General features: G+C 49.9%; 1 protein-coding gene across 2 annotated transcripts; it reads right to left on the reverse strand.

Moving 5' to 3' along the window:
- Positions 1–720: 720 nt before the first annotated feature.
- On the reverse strand, positions 721–10,070 carry LOC120456628 (delta-sarcoglycan). 2 transcript variants are annotated; one of them, XM_039643550.2, is made up of 6 exons: positions 9,611–10,070; positions 5,879–6,481; positions 5,674–5,794; positions 3,994–4,255; positions 2,618–2,741; positions 721–2,500 (listed from the first exon to the last, which is right to left on the reverse strand). In XM_039643550.2, the coding sequence occupies exons 2-6, from the start codon at positions 6,404–6,406 to the stop codon at positions 2,312–2,314; spliced, it is 1,224 nt and encodes a 407-aa protein (XP_039499484.1). In that variant the 5' UTR covers positions 6,407–6,481; positions 9,611–10,070; the 3' UTR covers positions 721–2,311. The 2 variants fall into 2 exon arrangements, with proteins under 2 accessions (XP_039499484.1, XP_039499483.1); XM_039643549.2 differs by having other exon boundaries at positions 9,617–10,068.
- Positions 10,071–11,547: the final 1,477 nt, after the last annotated feature.

Raw genomic sequence — 11,547 nt, forward strand, 5'->3', positions numbered from 1 at the left:
ACAAGGGATTCGGACAGGGATTCAGTCCTGGAGCTTTCAAATCGAACTGACATCCAAACTGCTGGCAAAGCTCCTGGCTCTGTGCGTTTGTGTGTGTGTGTGTGTGCTGGCCAAGCTCGATTTCGGCTCAAAGCAAAGTCCTTGACTCGGAGAGTAACTCAATTTAGGCGCCCGAGGATTCGTCGTGTGCCGTCGTAGCCAACGTAGCCATCGTAGTCATCGTCATCGTCGGCAACTCCCACAACGCCGACGAGGCTAAGGACGAAGCCAAGACCACGACTGCGACCACGACCACATCATTTGCAGCTGCTGAGCTGTTCAGAGCCTATGTATGGTGTATGGTGTATGGTGTATGTTTGGGCTCCATGTCATCGTCATCGTCAGCGACAGCGACAGAGACTTTCGCTTAGACGCACCCACAAAGCACTTGGAATCACTCTGCTCCACGGCTCCACGGCTCCACGACTCCGTGGCTCCACTGCTCCACGGCGGCATCCAAGTGGCGCTGGAAGGCGTCAACCAACGAGCACTCGGCTTGAGTTCTCGTTTGAGCGCTTTGCTGGAAAAAGTGCGCACAATCCTAGCCGTCGAATTAAAAATCCGTATGTCCAACCAATTGCAGGCAAAGAAGTTTTTGCTGTTGTTGCTCCTGTTGTTGCTATTCCCGCCCGACTTACTATATCTTGGGAGTTATCAATTGATTTGGCCGATTAGTTTGTTGTTCTTGACGCATGTATTTGTTGTAAGTATGCTGTATTTGCTGTATTACAATATATGTAGTATGTAGATATATGATTCTGTATTTTCCCTATATTACGTTTTTATGTTTCCTAATCGTGCTAAAAAAAAACCAACAACAAATTATACTTAATGTCCATTTAAAAGCATTTGCATTGGGTGTACATACATACTGATACATATACATATACATATACATTCATTTATTCATATATATCTATATATCAGTGCTCCCGCACTTGACAAATTCAACGGCAATTTCATATTCAACTCTATTCATATTCATATTTATAATCATATTTATCATATTTATATTCATATTTATATTCGTATTTATATCCATAGCCATATCGAAACTCAGTTACCCATATTTATTTCTGTATTCATATTGATACTCATACTCATACTCGAATCTCAGTTAATATCTGTATCTGTATCTGTATCTAGGTATAGGTATATTTAGGTATAGGTATAAATAGCTCTTGCGACTTATTGGATGATATTTATTCATTGTCTTCGTATTGTGTTTGCTTCGGGTTTTGGATATTCTGATCGTAGTATGTAGTTATCGTATAAAAATTTTCTAAATTTCATTAGTGTTCGCGAAAATATCTACATGAATTCGGTTATGAGTAGGTCCTATTCAGTTTGTATTTGTATCTGTATTCGTGATGGATGATAAGCTGCAGTTTTGCAGTTCTTGAGTTCTTGAGTTCGACAGTCTTATGTACAATATCTCTGGACTGCTTTGTGGAAACGGATCAGATGATACTCAGTTACTTATAAAGAATAATCGTTTGAGTTCATGGTAAACATTAGCGTATATTCATAATCGAAAACTAGTAGAAATACATTCTTTGTGTTTAAGGCGAGCTGTGTGTGTGTGGTGTGATTTCTGCTAAAACTAAACTTTAACCGATTTTCATTCAATCTGATTCAATCTGAGGGGTTTAGACTTAACGCCAATACTGATGTGGGATTCGACTGTGACGGCATCCTACGCTTGACTATGATATCATATCTGTCTATTTAATTACTCCATTACTCGTGATATTTTATAGGTCTATGGGTACTATGCCTATATGTATAGCCGAATTGCCGAATTGCGGTTATACTGGTACACAACATCCAAGTGTCTAAGAAGCTCTTGATTTTGTCCTTCGAGTTTGGGTACAATTCCCTCGACAGTGTGTGGGTATGAACGATTATGAACGCAGGATGTACGCATGTACGTACATAATCATATACTCGTATGTACGTGTGTGTGGGTGTACGTGATTTGCACTAGTTGGGTATATACCATCCTATGTTCCAGTTAGCATATGAGTAAGTCAACATGAACGTGTGCGTATGGGTGTGGCTATGGCTGTGATTTGCTCCGCGTTCCGCCATGAATCGCATACTTGCATACTTGCATACCGGTCTGTCAAAACTCCGGAGACCCAGCTCCCTAATCAGTGTCCGTATCCGCATCCGTGTCCGTTTCGGAGCGGGATCTTAACCGAGATCTATTGGATGTGGACGATGCGGATGCGGATGTGGGTGTGGACTGCCAGCGCGCCGAGTCGTGCAATCATCTGCAGACAGTGGAATCATCGCCGGCACATATGGAGTGGGGTGCCGCCAGGAAGAGCTTTCCATTGGAGCAGGCGCAGAGCTGGAAGACGCGATGCATGTGATCCCTGCTTTGGGCAGTGCCCAGAATGGGCGGCTGTGCCGTCCGCAGGTTGGGCATGAGTATCTTGGAGGACTCCAGGCGCAGCTGCAACGAGAGGAGCACACGGAGGACAAGTGATTACGCTACTACTGCTGCCCACTCAGCACCACCACAAAGCCATTTGGCTTTCAGTTTACGCAGCTAGCTCTCAATCATACTTACGCTCCCATCGAGGGCTCGGAACTTGACGTCTTCCAGGGCCACGACTTCTATGCCTCCTGCGCGCGACTGCAAATTGATGTCCTTGGCCGCCGTCATCTCCAATTGGCGTGTGGGCGATTCGAGTCTGTAATTAAATCAGGAGGAAAGCGTTGTGGCGGCACCTCGGTTAGTGATTGCAGAGTGCTGAATGCAGGTTGCAGAATCCAAAGTGCAGGATTCGGGACTTGGAACTCCTGTGTCCTGTGTCCTGTGTCCAGGACCCCTCCCCCCCCCCCCCCGTGGGCTTAATGAAACGGAAAGTCGCTCAATTGTGGCGCAGTGCCTTGAAAACATTGCAATTTCAATTTGAATGGCTGATGCTGGTATGACTTTGCGCCGACATCGCTGACGGCTCGTCAACTGAAATGTGTTTGCCTGTGTGTATCTGGCGCCAGACAATTTGTAATTTTCATGAACCAACAGGCAGCTATCACCAAATTTGTCAATGAAAATGTTATTACAAGCCGCCGATCCTGTTAATGGTCCATATGCACACATAGTCGTCCACGCGGACAGATGGCCTGATGGATGGGCATAATGCAGTGGGCTACCCTTTCCTCTTAGTTCCAATCCCCACTGCCATCCAGTGCCACCCAGTGCCACCCAGTGCCAATCCCAATCGCAGTCCGATTCTGGCGTTAGCCATACAGGAAAAAAAGGGTCTGGCCCCTGAAGCGCTTTTTAATTCACTGCCACCGTTTGTGTACATTCTGACAAATGTGTATAAATATTTTCGCTCCCCGCGTGAGCTCAGTGAGCTGAATACCGACACCTATACGAGTACAGGTGGCATCCGATGCACCCGGACACCAGGACACCAGGACATCAGGGGCAACCAGGTGGGAGTGGGCCTGGCGTTGTTTTCGTTACCGCAAAGGTGACGTTGACAGAGACCCACGACCCTCGAGGACGAACAGGAGCAGAAGCAGGAGCAGGAGCACGAGTGCACCCGAGTGTTTGCTTTTAATTTTTTATTTCTCAGATTTCCCCAACCGAACTCCATTCAAGAACGACTAATATGCCACAACATGGCGTGCCGTGGATGCCTGCCCGTTTGCTGCCGTTTGCTGCCGTTTGGCAACGCAACGAATGCCTGCAAGATTTATTACAGTCATTGAATTTCAACACCGGACTGCAGTAGATTGGCTTTCGATTTCATTTACTTTAATTGGCCATGGCTTTGGCGCTCCGCTGGCAGATCGTTCTTCCTTGCACCTTCCATCACCGGAGTCTCCCAGGTGCGGACGTGTGGCTCCACATCCACATCCACATCCACATCCACATCCACCTCCACCACCACCACCACATTCAACTCCATCTCCATCTTCAGCACTTACCTCAGCTCCCGGCCGGGCTCGGCGCGCACGTGGGGCGTCTGCACGGACTCCCGGAAGACGGCGCCACCTTCGCCGTCGATCCGCAGGGCATGTGCTCCGATGGTGACTTCATCGCGGTTCACGGAGAACAGGCTGCGTCCGTTGGTGTCGTTTATGCGGAATCCCGACGACAGGCACTCGAACTTGTCGTGTCCCAGGAATAAATGATTCTCAATCATGCCATTCGGATCACGTGTATTGATTGAAAAGTTACGTGATGACTCTGTCAAAGGGGGTAAGAAATAGATGTAGATATATGGAATTTCGAGTGTTTTCTATGACAAATGCGGGTAATTAAGGCAGTAACTGCAATATAAATGAGTGAACACACACGCACACAGCCACAGAGGCGTTGGAGGTGGGCACCCGCGCTCATCTGGTTAAGATAGCACGTTGCAAGTCGCCGGAAACGGAAATCAAAACTCAGGCACCGCTACCATCACCCCCCGCCCTCCTCCATTGTCTCAGCTGGGTCGAGCATGGCCATCGCTCTTGGCTATCAACTATCAGCTATCAGACCTCGCTGACAGCCCCACCAGGTGGCTGTGTTCCGCCGTGACCCGTCACCCGTCGCCCATTCCTCACTCCTAGTCGGGATTCGTATTCGTATCCGTATCCGTCCATCTGGACCACCCACCGACCACCGCCCACCGCCCACTTTCGCGCACGTATCTGCGGTTGTCGCTTATCGCTGCGGGAAATGCTCTGCTGCTGCTGCTGCTTTTTGGTAACATTTTGCTGTCGACACATGGACGAAGGACGAAGGTCCCTGGGAAATGGCATCAGTCTTCTGTGCCCGTGCCTTCATATGGCTTATCTGTAATTGTACATCTTGGCTGCTGCTCAAGCTGCGGAGCAAGTGGAGCAATGGGAGCAATAGGTGCAAGTGCCCCGATCTCATTTACCAACGCTTAGCGCTCCTGATTTCTGGCTCCTGCTCCTGCTCCTGCTCCTGCTCCTGATTCAGCTCGTGCCTTCGTGCTGAGCACGCTGGATATCTGTTGATTTATGTCTTCACTGGCACCGGCACACACTTGTCCTCGACCATCCCCATCCATGCTTCTGCCCCTGCTCATGTCCACACCTAACCAGCCCACCTCCTGTCCACCTGTGCCATGAATGTTTAAGCCAGGTGCACTTGCCCTCAAGCACGGCAAAACAAATGGGCCTGCCAATGCTCCTCGGAGGCTGCATAATAGCGGCCGGCAGCGCAGTTCATTAAACATGCACTCGCTGGTGCCATTCAGTCATTCAGCCATCCGCCAGCCAGCCACTCGACCATCCGACCATCCATGCCAGTCATCGGAGGCAGCAGAGGCAGCAGAGCAGGCGATGGCCCCCATGACTTTGACATTTGCGGAGAAAGTTCGTCAGTGGCCGTTCCACTGGTGCCCCTGAGCCCTGAATCCTAGGGGGATGGCACATCAAGGTGTGACCACGATCCAACCAGACGAGTGGGGTGCGAATTGTGTGAAGGGTGCAAATTTATGAAATGAATATTAATAGGAATAGGAATAGGAATAGGAATCCGAAGCGGGGTTTGTCATTTGTCCGCGACGCAACTGCGACTGCGACGCCACCTGATTTGGTGGCACCTAATCGCTCGATAATGCCGGAGGCGCCTCGCACTCACTCACTCACCTATGGAGATGGGTTGGCCGTGCCGCGAACGGATTGTGGAGGCGCGCAGCATGTCCATAATTATCGCTTGTCCGGACAGCTGTATGCCACCGGGTACGATTTTCAGCTGCCCCATGCCCTCCTGAAAAGCGATAAGCGGAGAGTATTGAGTGTTTGTGACCAGTGGCCAGTGGCCAGTGGCCAGTGGCTGAGTGGTGGCAATTACCGTTGAGAACTCCATCACCTTGAGTATCCAGAGGGTGAGCACCAGGTTCGTGATGATCAGCAGCATCAGAAGCAGCAGCAGCGTGTACAGGCACTTTTTCCGCCAACCGATGAGGCCCAAATACGTCTCGATGCCTCCAACGAATCCGTCCACGTTGGAGCGTCCAGCTGCCGCACTCCGGCCGCCTCTCGTGTGGCCGTGACCATGCCCATGCCCATGACCATGCCCATGACTGACCGTCGCCTTCCCCGTCGTCGCTGTCACCGTGGTGGCGGACATAACGCCTCCCTTCGTCGTGGGAAGGGCGCTTAGAGCGCCACTGCTGCTGTTTCCGTTACCGCTGGCTGCGCTGTTGCCACCAGTGGTCATTGGGCCAGGACCAGGACCAGGACAAGGAACAGGACCTGGACCAGGACGGTGGCTGCTGGCTCTGTGGGTTCGCTTGGACGTGGACGTGGACGTGCCCGCCGATTGCTGCCGCGAGTGTGGCCCAAAGTCAGTGGTCTCACTGCCGCCAGCGGCCAACATTCCGGCGCTGCTGCACTGCAGCTAGTGGAGGCATGGGCAGTGCATGACTGTCCGGTTGCGTAGATATCCCGTATCCTGCAAGGAGTGCAAGCAAACAATGAGCAAGGTGCGTGGTACAGTAACACAGTGGACACTCTGACTGCATGCCTTCGGACACCTTTGTGGCACTGAGGCAGCAGTGGCAATCGCACACAAGTCTGCGTCTGCAACTGGAAGCTAGCAGCGAGTCCATAAATCTGCGAAACTGGCGGCACTTAAGTATGCAGCTGGCTGATGCAGTTAGCACTCGGAGTGGGAGCTGCATATGCAACTGGAAGGGCACCTGCAAGTGCGCCAGTTGATGACTTTGGCGGCGTCAGCTGTTGGCGACTTCACACGTGCAACTCTTCAATTATGCATGCCTGCAGCAACTGCAACTGCATTTGCGAACTGCGAACTGCGAACTGTGAGTTGCAAGTTGCAAGTTGCGAACTGGGAAAAGCGGCCTGCAGAGTGCGAACTGTGAGTGCGAATATATATTCTGGCTGCATTTACATGCATGAGCTGCGGAAATGGCGGGGGAGTATTTATTAAAACATTCTGTCAAAAGAAATCATAATAAATAAAATAAAAAGTCATAAATGAATAAATTATAGACTTTTTGCTCGTGAGGCTCGTGAATAAATAAATAAGCAATTCTAGAACAGAAAGTAAATTATTTTCCAGCCAATCTGATGTCAAAGGTAATTAGTTGAATGCGGCTGCTGTTTCGCGTTGCCTTTGGCGCTTTAAAGGTCCAAAGGTGTGGCACGCATCATTTCCAGACAGCTCACTTCAATTCAATTCAATTGAGTTCAGTTCAGTTCATTTGAGTTGAGTTCTGAACTACAGATCTACAGATCTACAGATCTATAGATCTATACTTGGCTGTCTATAATTATCAGCTTCGGCATCTTAGGAGGCAATCGGCGTGAGTTATGAAATACATTCTGTGCGCGCTCAATAAAGATGAAATGTATAAATAAATATATAGATAATCTCTGTTTCGCCAACTTATTTTTATTTTTATCTCTACTCATTTCGTGGTGGCGTTGCTTCAGCACTTTGCCGCGATACGAATGCTGCTCGCTAGATACGAATTGAAATTGGAAATAGTATTTGCACATGTCTACTGACCGACCGATCGGCCGTAAATGTTTTTACGACCTATTCTCTTCTGGTCACCTCATCTCGTGGAACTCCGACCTCTTGCCGTGCTCCTTGCTCCGTGACCATGGACCGATTTTGTTTACGCTCATCACTGTGTTTATACAGTCCGGGTCGGCAGTAATTACTTCGATTGTTTACGGCCCCTTTTAGTGCATTTTGAGTGGCGAGGAGCAGGCAACAGGGCGACGGAGGGCTTTCAAGTCAAGGATTTGTGATCCGCACATTGGTGGTGGACTGCCAGTATCGGTGGCAAGGTGTGTAGTATCCACAAAAAGAGACGAAAGGGCGAAATAACTACTAGGGGCTAACGCAGCCACAGATGAATTAAATGTTTTCGCTGCTCCAAGTGGCACAGTCCCATCTGCCGAGCAATTAACAGGCCAACTTCCACAGTTGGCAATTGTGTTATTTATTTTGAAATGCTTGTAGTGCAGTATAGTACCCAATCTGGGTAGCCAGTGAGCACGCAGAAAAATTAGGATATGTTTCTCAAAGGTTTTGTGGGCTTTGCAACGCCTTTCTCATTATAATTGCCGAAAATTGCGCAAGAAATTGGGCGTCACTTTGGTGGCACTGTATGTTGCAGCTTGCAGCCCTGCCACATGCTACAGTAATCTGAAAACCCGGCCAGATTCCAGGCCGGATGAGGGCCACGGATCGTGCTCCGAGAATTCAAGGGAGTTCAGGGATGCTGAAGGTGATTTAGTATCTGCAGACAGGCATGCAAATGAAATCGGATTCGGATTCGGATGCAGACTGGGGATTGGGACTCCACTGGGAGCTGGGCGCAGGGCACAAGCATCACGTGCCACCGTGCCGTTTTAGGTTTAGTAAAGTTGCCCCAGCAGTTGGTGCTCTCTTAATTTTGTTACTCCTGCTGCAAGTTGTGCTGCTGCCACACGTTTTTACTGCGACTTATGTCACATCCATGCGGATGCCGTTTACATTGTGATATTCATGGGAAATTACCGCCCCCGCCGTGCGAACAGGAACAGAAACAGAATGTCCATGGGTACGGCAAGCTGGGACTTGAACTGAACCATATGCCATAGAGATCATGGCCGATATTGACGGACTGCAAACTCAAAAGTCCTTGGCAGTGGGTAAATTGGAACGATTGGCTGCCCAGAATGGAGTCAGGTGCCGGGCAGCAGCACTTGGTTTTGGGCCGTTTATAGAAATGAACTCGTAAATGGAAAATATTGCATTGTCCAGCTATTAAGTTATCAACGAGAAGGGACGGCATGGAACGGGAAGGGAAGGGACTGGACCCAGACACGGACACGGACGCAGACATGACCGGGAACCCTATGCATATGTGGCTATGTGGCTAGCTGGCTGGCTGGGGGCAGGAAAGGGTTGCGCCACCAGCCAGCAACTATCAACTAGTGGGGTTGAGCAGCCTGTGCCACGGCACGTTTCTGACAAGGGACCAGCACCCTAATATCCGTAGTCCCAGTCGGCGTCGTGGTTTCGGACATAATACTCCGTATTCCGACTGCGACTGCGACTGCGACTACGACTACGACTCCGGCTCTTTGCTCCGCACAACAGTTTCATATTTTGCAGCCATTTCGTGTAGTGGTGTCTTGTGCGAAAGGTGCTTGTAGTATGTAGTATGTAGTATGTAGTATGTAGTATGTATGTAGCATGTTGTATGTTGTATGTAGTTGCCACACTTAATGGCGCTCGTACGTTTTGGCAGCGGCAACACTTGTGCCATTGTTGTAGTCGCATGTATATTGTTATGTCCTTGTTGCCGCCTGCAGGACATTTTTATTCCAATCGTGCGTAAGTGGCGTGGGGCCAACGGAGCCGTAAACCTTAACTTTTCCGCACACAAGTGGGTCCTTCCAAACTGCCTTTTTTGACTATCTCAAACGAGCAGAAGACCAGCTGCATTAGAGCCAAGCCACTTGATCATCTTGGCGCAAGTTAAGGCTACTAGTGCGAATAGTGAGTGACTTAAATAGCTAAACAGCAGGCTGCTGTGATCAGTGCCATGTTTGTACGTACACTTACACCAAGTCTTGGGCAAACAGATTTCGTATCTTTTTCTTTACGGCTGCCAAACGCGATCTCTTGGCCGGATTACGACACACACTGCAATGGGAGTCCGAACGCGATTCCAATTCCGATTCCGATCGCGACGACGCGCTGACCTTCACAATTCCAAACGCCAGCCATGGACGCAGCACTCAGATCGCTCAGATCTCTCAGCAGGCGGCGAGAGAAGCAGAAAGCACAGACAAAAAAAGAGCACTCGGAAGCGATTTTTCGAAACTACTGAATTTGGGTAAACGGGTGAGTCTGGGAAGTCGGGCAGATCTGGGGAAAACTATCACTCGGATCTAACTAAATGCCAGCGGCACCAATGTGCTCCGTATGCGCGCACGGCTACCGTCCTCCTTCACGGCGGCACAACAACTGAGGCCACTGAAGGCAGCCGGAATGCCAGCCACGTCACTTTACGTTCGCCGCTGAAGCTGATTGCGGATTCCGATTCGGATGCGTACTCGGACTCGGACTCGGCTGCGGATTCGGATTCGGGTGCGGGTGCCAGTTCGGATTGAGATTCGTTGCGGCGCTCGGAAAGCTTTCGCCGAACGACTGCGTTTCACTCAAACATCGGTTGGCTGGGGACGGCCGACGCCAGTGGCCCCCAGTCCCCACCGCCCTCGTCGTCCTCGCTCGGAGTCACTCGAGTGGCCAACGAGCCGGAGACGGAGCCGTAGCCGGAGCCGTAGACTTCGGAGCAGCCGGTTTGTTTACGTTTTTAGCCGGGCAGCAGCAACACGTGGTCAGCGGCAAGGAGCAGTTGCCACGTGTTGCTGCCACGCCTGGAGGCGACTCCAGTGTGGTGCTGGTGGAGAGCGGAGCATGTGAGCTGCTCCAACTTAACGGAACGGAACAGCACAGAACACTTCGCCAGGGTGCGGACCACTTGATTAGAGTTCTGGCACTACGCGTTAATTATTCAGTGCTAAGTGTGCGACACTCGCAAGCAGATACATTTGCATCTGAAACTAGAAGCATCTGCGAGCATTGATAGCTGAATTAAAATTTGAAATATATAGATATAGATACATGTTTCCCTATGTATGTGCTACATATGTAATGACATAAATGTAGACACACATTCCACTGACTCTGCGTGCCATGCCCCATTTCGTTTTAAGTGTGTGCGTGGGGATTTCGCCGCTCCGAAGTTGGCCAGCCCCATCCGCAATCTGGAGCCCGTTCATCCGCTTTAACCCCCGGCTTTCAATCCCCTGCCCCTTGCCCCGCAGCCGTGCGTATTTATAAATTAAAAGCGTGTTCATCTTTGGCCAAAGTTCATAATTTTTGCGCCTTTATTGGGGCCTCGTTGGCAGGGGCGGCGACAGTAACTGCCGCCTGCCAGCCACATACTTGCGTCCTCCTTTGTTTTTAGCCAGCCCAAGCATATATATATTGGGGACTGTGTGCTGGGTCCTGTTTCCTGGGTCCAGGTCCTTCTAATTGTCCTTGCCAGCAGCTGCTGCCCTGTTGAGACGGAGCAGCAAAAGGCAGGCAGCTGAGTGGGAATGGGTCTGGGCATTTAGCTGGCAATTGTTCCCGGAAGATCTGCCGGCAGGAGGATCTAGAAGCCATCATTGTACCAATAAAAAAATGCCTCATTTCCCTGCCATCAGTTTTAGGCTTTACTCTAATTTTAATGGAACTCTTTCTTTTGATTTCGAAATTAGTGCAATTTTCGATAGTGCAAAACTGTTTTGTTTCTAGCTGTGTAGAAAACTGAACAAAAACCGCCTGCCACGCCCCTACGCCCCTGTGTGTGTGTGATAAAGGCTGCGGCCACTTTTTGCAGCTGCTCAGCTTAGAACGTGGGGTGTGTGTGTGCTGAAGGTCCTTTGTAGTTGCTTCGCCCACAAGGAGGTCCTGGTTAAAATTTAAGTCGCACCACCACCACC

This window comes from Drosophila santomea, chromosome X (genome assembly GCF_016746245.2).
Source record: "Drosophila santomea strain STO CAGO 1482 chromosome X, Prin_Dsan_1.1, whole genome shotgun sequence".
Taxonomy (NCBI): Eukaryota; Metazoa; Arthropoda; class Insecta; order Diptera; family Drosophilidae; genus Drosophila; species Drosophila santomea.

Bases quoted from the DNA above. Each gene is read 5' to 3' on its own strand.
- LOC120456628 (XM_039643550.2), bottom strand. From the start codon at position 6,406: ATGTTGGCCGCTGGCGGCAGTGAGACCACTGACTTTGGGCCACACTCG. The intron at 4,256-5,673 runs GTGAGTGAGTGA...CCCCTTTGACAG, and splicing joins CGGCCAACCCATCTCCATAG to AGTCATCACGTAACTTTTCA. The intron at 2,742-3,993 runs GTAAGTGCTGAA...ATTTAATTACAG, and splicing joins GAGCCCGGCCGGGAGCTGAG to ACTCGAATCGCCCACACGCC.